This window comes from Vigna unguiculata, chromosome 10 (assembly GCF_037176805.1).
Source record: "Vigna unguiculata cultivar grain cowpea cultivar isolate G323 ecotype 2 chromosome 10, ASM3717680v1, whole genome shotgun sequence".
NCBI classification, from domain to species: domain Eukaryota; kingdom Viridiplantae; phylum Streptophyta; class Magnoliopsida; order Fabales; family Fabaceae; genus Vigna; species Vigna unguiculata.
Window position 1 is genome coordinate 37,720,388 of NC_140801.1, and position 22,372 is coordinate 37,742,759.

The 22,372-nt window shown below is 38.6% G+C and overlaps 1 protein-coding gene and 1 pseudogene across 1 annotated transcript; both read right to left on the minus strand.

Annotated features, from left to right (window-relative positions):
* Positions 1 to 842: 842 nt before the first annotated feature.
* On the minus strand, positions 843 to 3,588 carry LOC146882517 (uncharacterized; annotated as a pseudogene).
* LOC114165194 (uncharacterized) lies at positions 3,589 to 4,359 on the minus strand. Its single transcript, XM_085667438.1, has one exon. The coding sequence runs from the start codon at positions 4,357 to 4,359 to the stop codon at positions 3,589 to 3,591; it is 771 nt and encodes a 256-aa protein (XP_085523564.1).
* Between the last annotated feature and the right edge of the window lie 18,013 nt (positions 4,360 to 22,372).

Consider the following 22,372-nt stretch of genomic DNA (forward strand, 5'->3'; position numbering starts at 1 on the left):
AACTTGGCCGTATTGTCCACTAATGTATCAATGTGCGGTAATGGGAAGTTGTCTTTTGGACTCACACGGTTCAAATCTCGATAGTCAACGCACATCCGAACCTTCCCATCTTTCTTGGGCACTGGTACAACATTTGCCACCCATTAAGGGTATTTTGCCACAGCTAAAAATCCAGCATCAAATTGCTTTTGCACTTCTTCTTTAATCTTTAATGACATTTATGGTTTCTTCCTTCTTAGCTTTTGTCTGACTGGAGGACATTCCGGTTTGAGTGGAAGCTTATGTTGTACTATATCAGTATCTAAACCAGGCATATCATTGTACGACCAAGCGAACACATCCCTAAACTCCTTTAGCAACGCACACAATTCTTCTTTCACTTCTTTCTTCATACTCCTGCCAATTTTCACTTCTTTCTTTTCATCCCCCTTGCTCAGGTCAAGCACTTTAACATCTTCCTGATGGGGTTTTATTTCCCTAGATTCTTGTTCCATTAATCTCATTAGTTCAGGGGAGGGTTCTGAATCACCTTCATAATCATCTTCCATATTATTGACAGGGTGCTCGAAATTAGGGGTATCGACATTGTTATTTTCAAAACATTCATTATCATATCTGCATTATTTGAGTTTATAAAAAAAAGATAAATAAACAAACAACAGTGAAAAATGCAAACAAAGATAATAAAGGTAGCAAACACAAATTGATTATCACGTTGAGCATAAAGGAAAAGGTGTCATCCCGTTAAGTCATGAATCCTAAAGCTCCGGGTAAAGCAATAGGATAAATTAAAAACATTACATTTTAACCAAATTAAACATCACGGGTAGATCCAAAGTCTCCTAATTGTTGAGTAGCGCATTTGGAGCACAAGGCTGCACAAAAATCGAGCTTTCAGGTTCATCTTCATCTCTAGCAGTTGCTATCTGAGTAGTGTTGATCCATCCCGCGCTGCGGAAGCTATCTTTGATGTCGCAGATGTGAATCTTTCCTAACCCTAGTTCTTTTCCTTGGATTCGAGACACACCGTGCTCTCTCCTTTCTTCCGCCAACCTCCTCTTATCCTCTCCAGTAGGCTTGTATCCAAGGCCGTATTTATTCTTTTTCTCGGTGACTTCTAAAGGATACATCAATCTGTGCTCATACTTGCCTAGCCCCTTTCCGTACTCATATCCCTCTTTCAACATGACCTTGGCTGACATAAGGGAAGTATGCGACAAGTGTGGGTTCATTGGAAAGGGCTCCACATAGGCATTACCCACAATTTCCAAAGATTGGAAGGCTGTCTTGAGGGCTTCCTCTGCTGCTTCAATATAGTGAGAAGATGAAGGCCTACTTACTAAAATATCTTCCTCCCCTGAAACAATCACTAATTTGTCACCCATGACATATTTTAACTTTTGGTGCAAGGTTGAAGGTACCAGGCCCGCTGAGTGAATCCAAGGACGACCCAACAAGCAGCTGTATGCTGGAAGGATGTCCATCACTTGGAAAGTTATTTGAAAGACACGTGGCCCTATTTGGATTGGCAATTCTACCTCTCCCATTACTTCTCTTTTACTTCCATCGAAAGCTCTCACTATCATTGCGCTTGGTTTCATGTGAATACCTTCACACGGTAGCTTTCCCAATGTTGTTTTCGGCATTACATTAAGGGAAGATCCGTTGTCGATCAATACACGTGCTATGACATGATCCAAGCATTTTACAGAGACATGGAGGGCCTTGTTGTGCCCCCTCCCTTCAGTAGGTATCTCCTCATCGGTAAACGTGAGGTAATTGTTGGCAGTGATATTGTTAACAATTCCCTCAAAACTATCCAGAGAAATATTTTGCTCCACATGCGCTCCATTGAGTATCTTCATTAACAACTTTCTATGAATGCATGAGTAGTTCTAAAAGTGAGATTCGAGCAGGCAAGCGATTCAATTGTTCGACCACTTTATACTCGCTTTGTTGTATGAACTTCAAAAACTCGCAAGCCTCCTCATCATATACTTCTTTCCTATCGTCTTTTCTTATATCCTCGTCGGTTTGGATGGTCTTCCCTTTCAAGAGTTCCTTAGCCTTTTTGGTATTCACTGATTCGCTATTGCCAACTCCATCTTTCACCAAGTTTGGAGGCGTAAAGATTCGACCACTCCTCGTAATTCCACCGATGCCTGATATATTTTTCACCACTGACTCACCACTACTAGGTTGACCACCTACCCGTTGTTCCTCACCCAACACGTATGCACGATATTTCCATGGGACAGCTTTCTCACTTTTGTAGGGAAATGGGGAGGGTGTTTGGATAATAATAGATTGCCTTTCTTGAATTGTCGGGGTAGAGGTGGATCTAGTGAAATGAATCACCATTGGCTCTGGCAAAGTCACACCGGATTCCGCACCATCGTGTGCAAATACTTCATCCTCCATGTGCCCGTGACATACTTGCACAAAGTTTCTGTCTATAAGATTTTGTAAAACATCCTCGAACTCGGTGCATTCATTGATAGAATGTTTAGCACTCGGATGGAATCCACACTTTTCACTCAAGTTATATTCCCCTTTTAACAAACCCAATTTCAATAGTGTCTCAAAAACAAACCGCTTGGAGCTTCGAATTTCACTCACATCCCTCACCAGGCGATGTTTCTTAACCTCAATGGCATTTGTCGAAGGGTTCCCAAGACCAGAAAGGGGATTAGCCTCAACACTGGGCTTGTCTTCGTGGAACTTTATCCATCCTGAGTTGATTAAAGCTTCCACCTTGTGTTTAAGGGACACACAATTCTCAGCAGAGTGACCAACTCCCCCTCCGTGATAATCACATTTGGCATTTGGATCATAATTCTTGGGGAACGGAGGTTGCACAGGCTTCATCGGACAAATGGCCACCAAACGCTTTTGGAGGAGATGAGGCAACAATTCCGTATATGACATAGGAATAGGAGTGAAACGAACGAAGTTCCTCTCTTGATTCCTCCTTAGATTAGCGTTTTGTCCCGCGTTTCTGTTGAAATTCGAGTTAGGTTCGGTTTTCCAAGCATTATTTGGAGCATGTTGTGGTTGATAAAGATTTGACGGTTGATAAAACCCTTGCTGCTGAGGTCGTGTTTGATGAACAGACACTGCATTGGCCACATAAGGAGGTTGGTTCAAGTGTGGTCGATAATTATGTGTAGGAGCCCGACTTTCCCACACAGGCATCACTGAGGCCGCTTGTACTTCCGCTTCTTTCTTCTTTCCGGGAATAAAATTGGGTTTCTTAGGAGTTGCAGCCGCGAATGGGCCATATGCAATCTTTCCACTTTTTAACCCGATTTCTATTCTTTCCCCTATGATAATGATATCAGCGAAATTGGAAGACACATTCCCCAACCCGTGCTCATAAAATGGTGATTGCAGCGTGTTTACAAACGTCGCCACCATCTCCTTATCAAGTAGAGGTGGCTCAACCTGAGCAGCCAACTCTCTCCACCGTTGTGCATATTCCTTGAAGGACTCAGTATCCTTCTTGGCCATGTTTTGCAATTGCAATCTATCTGGCGCACTATCCGTGTTGTATTTATATTGTTTCACAAAGGCGTCGGCCAAATCCATTCAGGAATGAATTCGAGATGGCTCCAAGTATGTATACCAATTCAATGCTACCCCAACCAGACTATCTTGGAAACAATGTATTAGCAATTTTTCATCATAGGCATAAGTAGCCATCTTTCTGCCGTACATTGTCAGATGGCTTTTAGGGCATGTGGTGCCGTGATACTTTTCAAATTCTGGGACCTTAAACTTATGTGGTATCATCACACCAGGAACCAGGCTTAATCTCGCCACATCACCGAACCCATAGCTTCCACCACCCTCAATGGCACGAATCCTTTCCTCGAGAATTTCAAGTTTACTTTTAGCCCCATCAACAACAGTGGACATTGCTTGGACTGTAGCGTGTGGTACAGCTTTAGTCGCAGCATCTACATCGATGAAGGTTTTCGGAGGCTGGGGCGCCACAGTCATCCTCGGTCCTGTGAATGTGACTGTCTCATTCATCTCCGCTCCTATCACGGGTGTCGAAGCTAACATCGGCCATTGAGTACCGTTCGATAGCGTGTTGTTAGCTGCAGGAAAAGAGAAAGAAGTTTGTTCTACATCTGAATATTCTCCAACTAGAGGAGTGTATCCCGGAGGTAGACCGTACATTGGGAACGCGCCTAGAGGCATACCATAAGAATGAGCATTCTCCTCGACCCAAGCGGATGAGGTCTCCCCTGAAGCCTTCAGTGACTTCAAAGCCTCTAGGATTTGGCCCACTTGATCCTTCAGCTCGTTAATGTCAGCCTTCACAGCTTCATGGGCTTCTTCCCAATCTTCCATGCTTCTGTGGTTAGCTCGTGTGCGATAAGGGTGTCGTGGAAATTTTGCCGTCGTATTTGATTTTGCTCTATTATTTCGTTAAATTTAATGAATTATGAAGAATGAAAAGAAAGAAAATGAATGTGCAACAGTTACTCTAGTTGGAAATTTTAAAGCTGTGAGAGCCTTAAGGTAAATATATCATAGAAATTAACACGAAACTGATACAACCCAACCATTAACAAGTCTTCTACATTCATTAAACGATAAAAGAAAGAAAACCTATTCCCTAACCCTGACTATCATGCTCTTTATCTCCCTCATCAACTTCTTGCAATGATTAAAGAAGGCTTCAATCTCCCTTGGCGGATTGAAGATCGATAGTGCAGCCTCTGCTTCAGCTAATAATCGTGGGATTTCTTCAATTGCTCCATTCGCCAAGGCAGCTAGCTGTGAGAAACATCTCTTCCAATGTTCTATAGTCATTTCCTGCTCGGCTGTGTACTCATTCATCCGACTGATCACCTCTCGATGTTCCTTTTCCAATTCAGCTCTATGCCAACGCTCCTCGTCCATCTTCACCTCATAGGTCGATACCACCTCCCTCATTTGTCGTTCAACCTCACTGATTCTCATTTGGGCATTGTGCAACCGTCTCAGCGCTTCAGTTTTGTCTCTCTTAAATTCCTCACACAACTGATCCCTTTGGCGCTTAGATACTGTTGCTGCATCTCTCTCTAGGTCCCTTGATTTTAATGCGGTGCTTGCTGCGGCCAAATCCCGTTTCACTCTGAAAGCATGATCTCGTTCTTCTCTTTGTTGCTTGAGAATCCCTTCATACGCCTTTGCCATTTCCTCATTATCACGCCTCAGATCCACAAACTCATGTCGGAGACTTTGAAGCTCGTTAATTAATTTGCCATTTTTTAGTTTCATCTTCTCGATCTCTTCTTTTAGCCCCTTCACCTCCTCAGACTCAACAGGTTCCAATCGCTCCGGAGTAGGAGAGTCTGACTTGAAGGGTAACTTAATCACATTAACCCTTTCCAGAATCCATCGTCGGTAAGATATTGTCCCGTCTATTACCCAGGCCTTGGGTCTTTTTCTGCGCGCAGAACCTCACCCCAGGCACTCCTAACTCGTCGAATTAGATCTTGGGAAATTCCTTCTTCATAATAAGTCCATATGGCAACCAGAGATTCTGGAGTCGGAGAGCTCTTAATTGGACATCCAAATTGTCGTTGAGCCAGAACAGGGTTATAATTCACACAACTTCTGGTGCCTATCAAAGGGACGTTAGGGAAGTCCCCACAAGAAATGACATGCGACTTGGGCAGCCCAGGGACACACCATCTAATTTTCCCCCCATTCAAACTTGCACAGAATTGGGCCCATTCCTTCGCCCCTCGAATTTCAACGCCACCATGTGGCAACTCCCCAATTTGACATTCAACATTTACTGTACCCAAGCGGACTCGGGATATAAACCATACATACAATACAGGTACACAGCATAACATCTTCTTCCTCTTGAGTGCGTAGCACAAATTCAAACCCCCGTACACATCAGCTAGAACCGCAGTGACTGGACTTTCTGAATGAATCTTGTAAGCGACAAACACATCGATGGCCGCTTGATCAACAAAATTCTCCATGTTAGGGAAGAGCACGACTCCATATAGCGTAAGAGCCAACACATCCATGAACGTCTCCCCTATCTACTTCTCAGCCAAACGATGCAAGTGCCCTCTAAATACCCTTGGGGAATCCCTTTCGAGTTGCCCTTGGAGGCCATTTTACTTTCTAGCTCAGCAGGGTGTACCTTCAAGATTCTTGCCAACGTAGAGATAGATGCTCGTTGCTCAAAATATCTGTAAGGGACTTTATCTTCCACCGACAAACCCAAAATCTGTTCGAACTCTTCTACTACTGGTGCCAACTGAAAATCCTGGGAGGTGAAACATCTGAGCGACGGATCATAATATTAGGCCAAAGCGGTGACTGCTGACGCTTGGACTTCCACATTCAACAACCTCAATAAGTTTCCATACCGCTTCTTGAAAGCATTCTTCTGTATAATCTTCATTTGTTGCACTATTTCCCTTAAACCATTCAGATTGCTATCTATAACCCTGATAGGTAACTTCTTCTTCAAGGCATCCGACCCTAAATTCCCTCCGACTTGAAATCCCATGTTAATTTCTTTTGTTTCTTTTTTTTCACAAACTCAATCACAGCCTTAAAATTTCTGACCTAGAATCACAAGAAATGTTATGGCATGGCATGACAAAATACATGTTATGCATGAAGAAATAATCAAAATGCATGTATGATGATGCCGCGAAAGAATGTACAGACACATGACTTCATTGCTAATTCAAATAAAGCGAGAAAAATAAGATGAGAATTAAGGTAATGCACATGTCTCCCCTTGTGCCTCATCAAAGATTCGATGCCTAATGGTCCTAAGGTAAAATATATGCGCTTGCCAGGATGGTTCCTTAATACTTAAGGATCAAGGTCACTAGAGCTATGGTCCACTTCTTGGCATTTTCCACAACAGTTGGTAGACAACAAGATGTGGGAGTACCAACGAAGTAAACAAACTCTAGCTGGGGTTCTCACAATGACCACTTGGGAAGTTCATCCACTGTGGCACTGCTACACAGACCCGGGTATAGGGCCCCGCTCATGATATGCACAAAGTGTGTGTGTGGAGGGAGAATGATGCATACCATAACCCCCCACCTGCAAAACAACCAGAAAACTTCCTAGGCAGATATATAGCAAAATATGCAAAACAATTTACACACAATCACTTCAAGAGACAAATATATACACATGCAAATAAAGACAATAATAAACAAAGAAAAAGAAAGAGGAAATAAAACATAAGGAAAAATCACATGAAGTTTGCATAGCTAATTAAATGGCTTGACTCTCCAGCTTCCCCAGTGGAGTCGCCAGCTGTCGCAACCGGAATCGCGACGAGGAGGCAAACCGAAAAAAGAAAACGGGTTTTAAAAAGAGATTGGGAGTCGCCACCACAGTTATTTTTTGGAAACCTATGGAAAATCATAAAAATAAAGTAAGTCTGCGAAAAACCATATTTTGGATTCGGGAGTCGGTTACGCGTAGGAGCACCCTACCGCGCCCGCCCAAGGGCGGTACCTTTAATTAAAAATGCAAAGTTGATGTGGTTTTCAAAATATTAATTTTCCCCAAAAATAATAAGACAAAAATATTAAAAAGAAACAAAAATATATTTTTTTTTATTTTTTGGGCCCGACAAGGATTGACATTGGTCCTACATATTCTCATTAAAAATGAGAAATCAAGGTTACGTAGTTCTTTAAAAAGATATTTGAAAAAATAAACAATTGAGAAAAAGATTTGATTTTTTTAGAGGTGAACCTGACAAGGACTGGCCTTGCTCCTACGTATCTCACGGTGGAGAATCAAGGATCACGTAGTTCTATAAAAGATATTTGTATTTGTATTTTTGAAATTTTATATTTTTTGCTATTTTTGAATTAATTGAAAATATGTGTCACACGACGCGAGCGGTCGGACGGACACTAAAAGAAAAAGAAAACTATTTTTCGATATTTTCAAATTATTTGGAAGAAAGTGTCACACGACGCGAGCGGCCAGATAGACACAGTAAAAATGAAAGAGAACCTTTTTTATTTTTCTATATTTTAATTTTTATGATTCTCAAATATGTTTGTTTTCCTTTTTAAAATAAATAAATAAATAAATAAATAAATTTATAAAAGGATGAAATTATTTAAAAAGAATAAAAGTGGGAAACAAAAAAGTAAGGGTGCACGAGTAATGTGGGGTGCACAAAGCAAATACAACAATAAGCCCAAAAACAATAGACAAAGGCATGGGGTGCAAGAGTATCACATGTGGGAGGTGCATGAAGTAACAGGTGGGGTGCGTGTAGTAAATAAAGGGGTGTGCTAAGGAAACACAAAATGGAGGTGCAGGAATTAAAAATGGGGGTGTACGAAAAGAAAGGAGGAGGGTGTGGTTGAGGTAAAAGAGGGGGTGCGCGTGGTAAAAGGGTTCAAAGCTTGCTGCCCCTTTTTATTTTCAGAAAAACCCTAACAGAAGCCACATCGTCGTCGCCACTTGCCCTCACCCGGCGACGCCTGGAGCCGACGGCGTTGCTCCTTTTCCTTCTTGCACTGAGCGCGACCACACTCCTCTGCTCGAACTCCGACGACACAACATTTGTGGCCGCCATTGTGAACGCCGCTGCTGCCGCGACGAGATGTGCCACCGGTGATGCCAAGCTTCCCGATGTTCGACTATCCCCTTCCGCAACCATCACGCGGCCACATTCCTCCGTTCACTCGACCACAAGCGACCATCACGCGACCACATGTTATGGTGTATTTGAGTGCGTGACAGTGATGATGATGAATGTGATTCTGGTTTGTTGCTTGTGTCGAAATGGTGATGTGATGTTGAGATGGTGGCTCTACAAAAGGGGTATGCTGTGGGAGTGGGAATGTTGCGATGGTGAAGGTGAAAGTGTGCGAAGGGTCTCAAGTGGTGCCAAACTAGGATGAAGACTTGTGGGATAAAACTTGATCTGTGTGTGCGTGCGTGCTCAGTTTGGTATCTGTTTTTTTTTTTATTTTGGTTTTTTATGCAGGTGAATGTGAAAATGACGATAGAGAAGTCTTGTGTTTGTAGTGCAGTATAAGAGTCCAAAATTGAATCTGTTGTTTGGTGATGAAGGTTCATTAATGGCGGACGGGTTTGTGATGAGGGTGATGATGGGAGAGTTTGTGTTGATGACCGTGTGAATACTGCTTTTGGGTCTATGTTTTATTTTCAGGTGTGACATGAAGATGATGGTGAAGTGTGTTTGGGTTCTGGTTTGACAATTTCTTGCAACTAGAAGGTGATGAGGGAAAGATTATGGTGGCGAGAGAGATTGAGGGTGAGGTTATTTTCCAGCACTCATTCGGGCAACAGTAACACCCAAACAAGAACATATCTTAACAATGGCAAAAAAAAATAAAAAAAATGTGCTCTAATTCATAAAAAAAATGAATAACAGACATCAATATTAAATCACGTTAACATAAGCTCTAATTCATACACCCATGAACATCAACAGCAACATCAAGTCACGGTAACATAAGCTAAGGAGGAGTTAAGAACACTTACGGTGAAAATAAAACTTAATGCGCTAACAGTTTGCTTCCGTTCAAATTTGACTCCTTCTCTCCCTCACTGATTTCTAGTGCCCAAACCCCTCTCTGTAGTAATCCCAAAAAGAGACCCCTCCTCTCATGAATCTTCCCCTTTTTATTATGTAAGCCTCTCATGAATCTTCCCCTTTTTATTATGTATGAGAGCAGATGTTGCTTCCTGCTCCTTCAGCCATCATGACCATGCTACAGGCCCTTCCCAATACAAAACCATGATAGCATAGCATGCATGGGTCTGACAGCAAGAGACCTTATGTTACCTCTTTCTTTCCCCTTTTTCCTTTTCTTTTTTTTTTACTCTTTTTTTGTTTTGGTTTTGTTGTTTTGTTGTTTTTTTTTTATTAAACTAGAATGAGAGACGTAAAAAAAAAATAGAGCTGTAATAATATAAAGGAAAATAATGTAATAATCAAAATAATAAGCCCAAATAAACAAATAAATAAATAAAACAAAACTAAAATAAAAAAATAAAATATATAGATAATTATTTTTCCTCAAACTAAAACATATTTTTTCTTTTCTTTTCTTAATTATTTACTTATTTATTCTTCTCAATTGAACTTTAATTAATTAATTAATTAATTTTTTTATTTTATCATTGTTACCCGGACGAAATTGGGTGTTGACATGTGTGTTTGGTGATGATCATGTAATTTGTTACATGGGAGCGGAGGTTGATGCAGGCGAGCGTGGGGATGCATAGAGATGGAGTGGGATCAACCATGGGACTATTTACTAGTTTTAATATGGATTTTCTTTTGTAATACTTTTATGGATGGTTTGATTTTGTAATAATTAAACTCTACAGTTTTATTTATTAATAACTTTATTTATTAATATTTTGTAATATTTATTTATGGATGGGAAAGGCGTTGAGAATAAATGAGGTTATTTTTATTATCTTTAATTTATTTTATTTTAAATAAGTAATTTTCGGCTAGGACGTTACACATAAAGTTAGGTTTCCATTATGTTTTATTGAGTTTCATATCTATCTTTTGATTCTTGTAGGTTTCTTTCCATTTTGAATTGCTACTTGTTCAAGTGGAATATATATGTGGGAAATATGTTGTAGTGGTTCTATTTTGGTGATGAAAATTTATTAAGAAAAATAAAAAAGAAGTTAATAAAAAAAGGAAAAGAGAAATCAAGAAAATAGTGATCAAAACAGGTGAACTAAAATCACTATTACTACCTTCATTTGGGTGTTTATATGCTTGCATTTGAATATGTTTTGGGGTTGTAAACTGGTCTTTCCAGCAACTTATTGTCTCGGTTTGAGCTAAAAGAGTGGCTTTATGCACCATTAGCATTCAACCAAAGAGAAAAAGAAGCATGCCATTTGTAACATCAAGACTGGATATTACTAATTTAATTAAACTTAAATAAGATATCATTAAATAGTCGTATTTATTTATTCATCTTACTCTAAAACACGGGAAAAATTTTCATCCTTATTAATCGCGCCAAATGAAAACAAATTCCAAAACCAATATTCAATTAAAAGAGTACAACTCCAAGTTCATATTCCATTGAAAACGAATGAGATAAATACAAGTCTTTAAAAAAATATCCCCATACAAGCCCTCTCTCCGACTTTATTCTTCAACAACTCCACTTGCAACATCCTTTACTCCTGTGTAACAAGTTACATGATCATCACCAAACACAAACAGATAGGGTGAGCTCAAAATAAAAGAAATAACGACAGTATAAAAGAAAACAACCCCATTTACTAACTTAATTTGACGACCCTCTCGAAAAGTACCATCTTTGGTCACTAGCCACCCTCCCACGGTCGTCACCATGAGCATCTAGATTCTACACCATCTGATGATTCCTTTAGTTGATACTTGCTGCCACGAGTGTCTACTCTCTCCTCTCACTACAGGCCACCACCCGAAATCCACACGTGGGAATGATCTTTTTACAGACTACAATCTGCAACACTAAGTGGAGTTCCCCAATACGAACTGCACTTTGTATTTTTCCCAAGACTACCAAACTCGCTGGCTAACACCAAAGAGGGCAACCTTTCGGGACCCACCCGTACGAGCCACGATCTCGCACACTCACACTAGACTTCTACAACCACTAGGCTACAACCTCGAGTGGTCACGTGTTACCACAATACAAGCTACACTCATAACTGGAAGAAGAAGAAGAAGCTCCTTATCGACAGATTTTACTAACGGATTTTAAGTTATATATGTGGTGACGAATTATACTGACGAAGGGCTGGAAATTTTCTACTTCTTTTATCGACGGATTGATCCGTAGATAAATTCATCGATAAAAAAAATAAATTACCGACAAATTTTCTGTCAAAAAATGAAATCTATATTACTAACAAATTTTTTCATCTGTAATTAAAATATGAAAATTAGTCTGTAAAATCAGTTGGTAATTCAATTATTTTTTGTAGTGAATTCATTCGCATCTCCAATATATTTTTAAGACTCAATTTAAATGTTTAATAGCATAAATCTTTCATTTACTAGGTAATATAAAAAAATTATCTTCTTTACTCTATTATTATTAATTTTTATTTGATTTGAAGAACTCATTTGTTTTGCTAAAATAATTTTTGTTATTTTTTAGTCATTGACTATGTTGATATTTGAAAAGTTTTTGTAGATCTCTAAGGTATTTTTATCTTATAATACCCTTAAGTATACATTTGTTTTGTTTTGTGCACTTTGTACAAATTTGATAATTTTTGAATACAATACTATTTTGATATATTTTATATAAATATTTTTTATTTTTTAACCCATTATAATCATGCTGTAATTTTGTCACTATAATTGTATAAATACATTTTATTTATTATAATATAAAATCTTAATGTATTCGCCATGAATTTTTTTATCACCATCCAACATATATTGAATTTCAAAAGATATAATATCTATGTTAAAATTTTATTATTATTAGTTTAATACTTGTTCTTTGTGTGATTTTGATAAAGTCTAAATTACATTAAATTCAAACAAATTAACCAAAACAAGACAAAAGTATAAATTACATTAAATTCAAACAAATTAACCAAAACAAGACAAAAGTATAAATTACATTGATGAGGGAATGAACTTAATTGGTCAACCAAGAATTGCACCTAAGTATTGATAATTGCAAAATAGATTGTTGCCTTTTCAAAAATTATAGAGCGATGAGATCTTGAGATGAAGACACACTTGAAGATGGTGTAAGACCCGAGAAATTTAAATAAATAATTATTTTATAAATATGGGTAGTGGGAGCCTTTATGGCATTTAATGTGGATTGTTATGATGTGGAAAAGTATTAGCTCAAATGGTTGAGAGTACTTGATTGTGTGAGAGGACTTGGATTTGAGTCCTATGTATGCTAATTGTATGATTATTTTAATAAGTGCATTATTTTAATGTTATGTTTGAACGTGAGTAGTGATAATGTAATTCTAAAATTATAAGAATTATCACGAAATATGAATTGGTGGTGCACTAGCTTTAGGATTGAATGGTTGTGTGTTCAAACCTTGCTAAGAACGAATTAAACTTTTTTTTTGCCAAAATTTCTTTTGGCATGAAGGTGAAAAGGCAGAGGAATCCTAGCTGACAAGAGAGGCATCCTAGTGGGCTGGGAGATAACCAATAATGTTTCTTGAATAGCCATTAACATGAAACTCAATGGCATTTTCGATTTTGGGTTAATTACACTTAACTAAGGTAGTTTTTGGAGAGGACAGAAGGAAAACATGAGAGAGGAAGAGAGGAACTGAATTGGGCGTGTGGAAAGGGGATTCTGAAGGTAAAATTGTGAGAGTGATCATCGTGTTTTTGGAAGAAGGAGAGCTAAGTTTTTCGAGGAGCAAAGGAAGGTTCTTGGGCATCATAAAGCAAATTAGAAGACCATTTGGAGCAAGGATTTTCAAGTAAGGGGAGTTATTCTTATCTGTTTTGATTCGTGAATAATGTGTTTAACATTGTCATGACCTATTGCATGAAATTCCATCTCTGTTACGCTGTTTTTCATAGTTTCTGGGTTTCTGCCCAGAAATTGCTTGGCGATCATGAGTGTGCCACCAAACGACGCATCTTCTTTGACCCAATTTTCTAGGTTCTGTCATGAACTTCCTGGCGGCAAGATGGAACCGCCAGGTGATGCACGTTGTCTGTCACCATTTTGTTGTGTTTTGTGGACTTCATGATATGCTGAACTTCTAGTTAGGGTTCTATGTCTGTGTGATTGCGTAATGCTATGATATTCCTATTATTGAGGGTGCTCGTGATTATAATTAGGGATGTAAACATGAAGAGTTCATATTAGAATTAAGGGATTAATCTGAATTATGGATTCAGGGGTGATTAGGATTCAGGGGTGATTAAGATGTGATTGAAAGTTGTATGATGCGTAAAGGATAATATTGGGGGTTGGTTTGATAAAACATGTGTGAATTGTTGTGTTCTGTGCAATTGGAACCTGGATTAAATTCTAGGAATTTCAAGTTCTTCGCAGGTACAAAAACCTGGGGTTTTTATCAGGTGTTGATGTACCGCCTGGTGGCACCCTGTTTGCTGCCAGGCGATGACTGGTACAAAGGCAAATTTTGTATCTTGAATTGGCTAGTCGTGAAAGAGATTTATATGAATGGATTGGAATAGAAATTAGGTCAATAAAACTGGAAGGGAATAGCACTTGAATTCCTTGTGATTGAGGTAATGGGAGAAGTAGGATGTTGTGTTTTATTAGAAGTAACCTGGTAAGGGTATTGGTTCTGTATTGGTGGTCTAACTTGCTGGAGTTAAGATGTGAAAGATGTAGAGTATCAATTAGAAAGTGTTGAGAATTTAGATGCCTTAAGGTGGGAATTTGTGAATAGAGGAGATACATATGTGTGGCTTAAAATGCATTGAATTGTTAGTAGGAATGGTGATCAGAATTGGTGTTGTTGGGTTTGGTACTTGGTGATGACTTGGTGATGTTACTTTGTCAGTTTGGGAGTACTTTGATAAACATGTGTTGTAGGTATATAAGATTCAAAGATATAAGATGTGTTCATGTGTTTGGAGTTAGCACTAGTGCAGGGAAGGCAAACGACAGCGGTTATTTTGCACTTTTGGCTTCGGGTTTGCACCCGAGGCATATACTGCCGAGGTAAAAAGACTCTCGTTTATGTCTCGGTTATTAACCCGAGGCAGAAAAAGTAGTTACTGCCTCGGTTTTCTCCAACCGAGACCTAATTGTGTATCAGAAATAAAAAAAATTTCGACGGAGCAGCAGCGGTGCAGGCGGAATAAAGGGTTGCTGCTCCAAGTCCTTCAACTTCACACCCATCACCTCTTCCTCACTCCCACCCCTTTTCACAAATTCCCCAATCTCCCTCTCCAAACAAACCACCCTCAACCCTTTTGAACCATCTCCACAAAACCTCTCGGAGCACTCTTTGCATAAACACCCATCACAGTTTCGAAACCCTGCTTCCGCAAAAACCCGACTCACGATTGGATCGTCGAGGATTGACAAAACGAAGTGCTTCAGAAACGATGTCGTGCCCCCATGCTGGCTCTGCTGGTACGCATGGAAGCTCTCCGGCTGCCACCGCTGGTTCGCCTGCGACCGCTTGATGGCCGCCATGAGCGAGTTCGACACCGGAGCGAGTTCCTCCTCGCCGCCGCCACCCCCCTTGGACGACGGAAGCCGGTCCAGCGATACCCCCACAGAGCGGTGGTGAAGCCGGAACAAAGGCTGGGGTGTAGTCGAAGAAGAAGAAAAGATTTGGATGTTGTGTGGGGATGCTCGGAGAAGAAGAAAATCGTGATGGTTTGCGCGGCTGCAAAAGGATTTAGGGTTTTTTAAACCCTACGAAGCCATACTGCCTCGGTTAATTCGAAACCGAGGCATATTGTCTTACTATATGCCTCGGCTGGCAATAGACCCGAAGCAAAAAGGTCCATACTGCCTCGGTTATAAAAGAACCGAGGCATATTCTATCAGTGAATTAAAACAAAAAAAAAGTACAGCCAAGTAACTGCATCGGGTAAAAAAAACCTGAAGCAAAAAAGCTATTAGGCCTCGGTTCTATGGTAACCGAGGCATAAAAGCAGTTAAAAAATTTCAAATTTTGTGAATAGCGCGAATTCGAAAATTTTTTTAAGCTATATGCCTCGGTTAGTATAACAACCGAGGCATAAAAGGTGCATTTAATTACAAAAATGCCACCGCATGTTTATATGCAGCGGGTATGCAGGAACCGAGACATATACTGCGATGTAAAAACTCTAAAATGCACTAGTGTAGGCAATAATTTGAGGATATGTGATAAGGTATTGGGACGAATTGGACTAAATTATAATCTATTTTGGGTGCTAAAACAGTAGCTGGTACGCTACTGGTATAGCGCCTGACAACACGGGTGTGGTTGCCAGGCGATAGGACCAGCAGGGATGTCCCTGCAACGCATGGCACTTGGCAATAAGGTGTGATCCGCCAAGCGATAAACCTTGAAACAATGGGTCTAGGAGAGGCATGGTGTAAGACCCGCGGAAATTTAATTAATTAAATAAATAATTAATTAATAAATGCGGGTAGTAGAAGCCTTTATGGCATTAAATTTTGATTGGTATGACGTGGAAAAGTGCTACCTCATGTGGTTGAGAGTACTTTGATTATGTGAAAGGACTTGGGTTTGAGTCCTATGTATGCCAATTTTGTGTTATTATTTGTTATTATTTTTAAATATATGTTAGTCATGCTGAGGAATAATATGATATTTGAATTATATTAGTTAGCATGAAATAGGAATTCGGCATGATAGTTTGGCATTGCATGGTTATAGGTTCAAGTCTTAGAAAACCCAAATTAAGCTTTATTTTTGCCATTTTGAATTTTGGTGTGAATGTGAAGAGTTGAAAGAACCCTAGATGAATGGGCAGCCTAGGAGTGGCTGAAAAATAGTCCATAATGCACTCATGAATGACAATAAACACTAGTTTAAATCATTTTCGTTTTATTCCATTAAACCAAAGTTAAGACTCAATTTAAAAGGCCAATTAGTGGTAGAAGAAAGGGTTTTGGTAGTCTGTCATTGTGCTAGCAAAGGAGAGAACGAAATTTGAGAGTTGTAAGGTGAGGTGGATCATTGGACTGCATAGAGGAGAGTCAAGGAAGGTCATTGGAATCAAGAGAGAATTTTCAAGTTCCAAAGCTAAGCTAAGGAATCTAGGTTATAGGAGCTGTAATCATTATTTTATTTTGTGTATCGGTTATATACAATGAAATGTATGAAACTGGATGCATCCCCTGTGAATTTTGTCATTTTCGTGTTTTCTGGAAATTTTCCAGAAATCGCCTGGCGGACATTCAAAGCCGCTAGGCGACTTATGCTATTTTGTGGTGTTTGTGAGTTCTAGAGATGGAACCGCCTGGCGACACTACTCTACCCACCAGGCGACGCTTGGAGACTTACCCAGTTTTATGGGTTTTTGATTGAACTGCCTGGCGGTAACGATCAACCATCAGGCGACGTGAACTTTTCCCTCGTTTTTGGTATTTTAGGGGGCCTAAGCTGATTCTGTTCAGGAGGAAAGCTAACCAAATCCTTAAAGAATGGCTGAGATATCATAATGTTGGACTGTCCCGCCGGGTGGTGGTTGCAGACTTTGTGGTTTTTTAGGCACTTGACACCTGGCGGTACGCGTCCCCCGCTAGGCGGCCTGGGAGCTGATAGAGCCTAGCGGTACGTGTCCCCCGCTAGGTGATTTGGTTGTTGTAAGTCATAGTTGTTGGACTTTTTAGGCGTTATCTACAAGGCTTTTGGTGATGCTTCAAAGGTAAGATTGTTGGGTTCCTTGATTTGAGCTCGGAACGTATCCCATGAGTTGAGTCCGGGATAGGGGTTAAACACGTAGCATTCCTCGAGTTGTGCTCGGAATGGCATCTCTCAAGTTGAGCTCGAGATGGCGAATGAACACGAGGAACCCTTGAGTTGAGCTCGGGTTGGCGAGTGTTGCCGGTGTGAGTGTGCTTGTTGTGGCCAGTATGGATGGGTCCAGATGGATTACCCTCCTCAGCAGATAGTTAACGAGTTTGGTAGTCTTGGGACGATGGGAACTATGTTCGTATTTGGGAACTCCACCTAGTGTTACGGTGTATGATTCGTAGCAATGGTTTACCGCACGTGCTCTGTCGGTTGTGGTCGATAGGTTTGGCAGCAAATTACCTTGGGGTAATCACTAAAAGAGGTATAACACGAATGATCTGGTGGTGGTCAGGTGTTGAGAATTAAAAGAAGCGAAACCCTCTGGGATGATTGAGTTGTTTATGTATATTAGTTGTATATGTGTATACGAATTTTATATGTTTTAATTGTTAAGCTCACCCTATCTGCTTGTGTTTGGCGATGATCGTGTACGCGGTACACGTGAGCGGATGTTGTTGATGCAGGTGGTGCTGGTGAGGCTTAGCCGCGGAGCGGGGATATCATGGGATTCTTATGTTTATGTTTACTATCTTTGATTTGAAATAAGTTGTAAAGGCTCATGGCCTATTTTGACTAGACTTTCAGTTTTGTAATTATGGATTATGGACTCTTTAGTAAAATAATAAAGTTTTAAATTTCCCGTGTTTTGGGCAATGAGGATTTATTCATAAATGTGATATATTTACCATTTTATATTTCTTTATTTTATTAAAATCCTTAATATCCTGACGGGATGTTACACCTGGAGCCTGACAACGATGGTGTCTCACCAGCCAGTCTGCACAGGTCTTTCGCCTTGCGGCGCTTAGGCAACATCAGGCGATAGTGCTGCAAGTAGTGGCTTGCATGTGTTGCTTGTACGCAGTAATGTGAGACTTGGATCAGGATATGTTGTGTCATGAGTGAGTAGGTTCATGGATGGGTGTGAACACTTGATGATATGAGCGAGGAGGTTCGTATATTCCGTGCTCACACTTGAGAGATGCTGCGAGCGGGAAGGTTCGTAGCTGGTGGATCATATGTGTTGAACTACGGGCGGGGAGGTCCGTAGAGTAGGACTACGAGTGGGGAGGTTCGTAGAGGTAGGACCACGAGTGGAAAGGTTCGTGTGAGCATCATATATCTTGAATCCTTGGTCAACTATTTGTATGAATTGAAGGTTGAAAAGCCTTGGGGTATTATTGTCTTGGACAAGAACTAACTAGAATAAAATAGTTGGTGTATTTTTGATTTTATTAACTTATGTGTTAATTATTTATGAGCTCACCCTTTCTGTTTGTGATTGGCAATGATCGTGTGACTTGTCACATGAGAGCAGATGATATTCCAGGTGATGCTATTGATGCATAGAGACGGAGAGAGGGCTAGCTTGGGGACTTTGAACTAGGAATTTTATTACTCTATGAATCTTGGCGTTTGATTTTCAATGATTATTTATTTATTTTAATTAAGTAATTTCCAGTAGGGACGTTACAGATAGCACAATGAAGATTGAGATATGTCGAAAGGAATGCTCCTGATAACAAGAATGGTGTTGATAACGAGATGCATAGAAGGTGATGTTGAGATGATGTTTGATAACAATATAGGTTAGACCGTGGGGATAGGGAATAAAATTAAATTCTAGGAGGACAAATGGGTGCAATATTTACCTTTGCGCAATAAGTTTCCCAGATTGTACAATATCTCAAATTGGAAGGACAAAAAAAATGGATCTCGGAAGATGGAATGAATTTAATTGGGAATGGCACCTACTATGGATGAGAGAAAGATTTTTATGGGAAACAACTCAAGACCAAGAATTTATGCAAATCATAACAAGAAAACATTTTAAGAAAGAGTCAGAGGACACAGGGGTTGGAAAACAATGAAGGAGGGTGTGTTTTCAATAAGGTATGCTTATACCATACTGCAAAACAGTCTAAGTGTGGAGAACACTGGTATGTTTAACTCTTTTTGGAGTGTAATGGTTCTCCCAAACGCACAACACTTTGGATGGAGAGTGATTCTGGATAAGATCCCAACAAAAGTTAACTTAGTACGAAGGGGTGTATCACTAGGTGCTTCTTTATGTGAGCTACGCAATGAATCTGAAAAGAATGTCATACCTTTATTTTTCTATTGTAAAATAGCTAAGAGAGTTGGGGAAATGTGTGATAGGTGGGTCAGAGTAACATCAGTAAACTATAACCAAGCTAAAGTTGATTTCCAACACTTCCATTTAATTCCATTAAATGGAAAACAAAATAGAATCTGGAAGGAAATGTGAATTTTAATTTTTTGGCCTATTTGGATTCATATAAATAGATTAATTTTTAGGAATGGAAAGGTAGATGCAGAAGAAGTATTTTGTACGACTTAGTTGAATGCATGATTATGGCTAAAATATAAAATACCTAATGTAACTTTGTCATACTCTGATTGGTATCTAAACCCGATGTAAAGCTTAAAATTAATGCAAAAATGTTCTTAAAGTTAAAGGTTGTAAAAAAAAAGGTAAGTTAGAGAATCATACACATCCTTTAAAAACAGTGGAGGGTTGTTAGGTTGTGGGTTGAACTGAAAATGCACTTTACTTTGGAAAGCATGTATAACTTTTCTAAAAATTCTACAGGCTATAAAGTGGATAAATGCAAGCACTTCAATAATCAAGAGACGTAAAAGAAAGTGGTTTGATACAAAGGAACTCTAAGCACAATAAAGAGCCATGAGCAAGATAACAACAGTAACTACCTCCATCTAGACTACAATCCCTTTGAACAACAACCTTCTGGACAACGTATACATAGTGTTATGAGTGATGACTACTACAATGAATAAAGTAATTGTTTTTAAGAATGCCTTGTTGTGGTAGGGTTTATTGATATTTGGTTTTTGAATTTGTTGAGTTAAGACCAATTTGGATAACCCAATAGTAGGGTTTTCTATATCATTTGTACAGGTCTTACCACGACATAGATGGACCTTTTTAATAGAAAATATGTGCAACTTTTTTTTTTCTTTTTTGTGTATATGGTTTGAAATGCGCAAGGTATTGTTCCAAAAGAACATTGATTTTCTTATTCAAAAGTTTAGTTTATATAACTTATAGATTTTTTTTAGTTTATACACTAGTAAAAAAAATGTCCAATGTCTTTAATTAATTATATAATTAATTATAATGATTAATTATTTTTAATCTCTAATTTAGTCGTTATTAATATTTTTTTTAGTGATTTTATATTATATTATATATGCATATTATAATTTATAATAAAAATTAATGATTAATTTAGTAGTATATTTTTGGCTTAAATACCTTTTTCGTCCTCATTTTCGTAGTGTTTGTTACAGATGGTCCTCATTTTGACATAATGTTTAAAATGGTCCTCATTTTTACATTTCGTGTTTTATTTAGTCATTTTTTGTGATGACATTTAAATCAGTAACGAAGCACTGTACAGGTTGCACTGTTTGTATTATGTTGCATTGGGTGTGTTACGTGTACTGTACAGATGGGTAATTAACGTTAACTTTTCAATTTGGGGGAAATTTCTTCATCTTCGTCTTTCTTGAGCTTGGATTTGCAGAGTAAGCAACTAATACTTGTCATTCTTAGATCAATTTAATTTTTCTCAAGCTTAAATCAATATCACTTACTTCAATGCTCAGATTAAGATGTCATTTTGAACAGGTTGGGACTAATATCAATATAATCAAACTAATTCATTTCTTCATTTAACAATAGTACAAAATAGATTGAACTTTAAAAGATTACACACAATAACAGTACGAATAATACAATAACAACACAAGTGAACCCTATTACTAATTGCAGCCTCTTCTCAGCAACCTTCAATGACTTCTCCAAATCATTAATCTGCCTCCTCTGTGTCATGATGATGACATCCTTTTCATCAACATCTTCTTCACACCACCATTTGAAAAAGTTGCAGCCCACATTATTGGAACCACCACTTTGTAAATCAATAAACTAAAAAATAAAACCAATTTATTATTAACACAAATAAAAACAGATTGTACCCAAAATTTTCTACCAATATTCTTTGGAGTTCTTGCCATCCTCAAAGCTGCACCAACGGTTACAACCAGAGGTAAAGGAAGAAGATTGGGACCGTGACATACCTATATAATGGGATTGCAAGAAGAAGAAGATTGCAGCAACACCAATTGGGAATGGAGGAACAAGATTGCCAAAACTCACCAACTGCCCAAATATTCCTTACCAAAACCCCAGCTCACTTATTTATCCCCAATATCTAATTACCGCACCTGTACAGTACACATAACACACCCTAATACAAATAGTGTCACCTGTACAGTGTTCCGTTACTGATTTAAACGACGTCACAAAAAAGGACCAAATAAAATATGAATTGCGAAAATGAGGACCATTTTAAACATTCTATTAAAATGATGACCATTTTAAACATTCTGTCAATATGAGGACCATCCGCAATAAACACTATAAAAATGAGGACGAAAAATGTATTTAAAGCTCTATTTTTTGATTGAATTGAAGACCAATTCAGTGATTGAAATTAATTACCACTTTAATAACTGATATTAATGACTAAACTAGTGACCAATTTGAATAACTAAATTTTTTGTCACCAAATCAATCACTAAAGAGAAAAAAAATTGTTACTGATTCAATCATCAATAATTACTATATTTTTTAGTCACTAAATTCAAGACACCATTTATTTATTTTTAATAGTGATTGATTTAGTTACTTATTTTTTTTTATCGAAAATCAAGTTACCAAATTAGTTACTTATTTAAAAGTATTTGGTCACTAATCTAGTTAATGATAATAATTAATATTTTTTTGTCA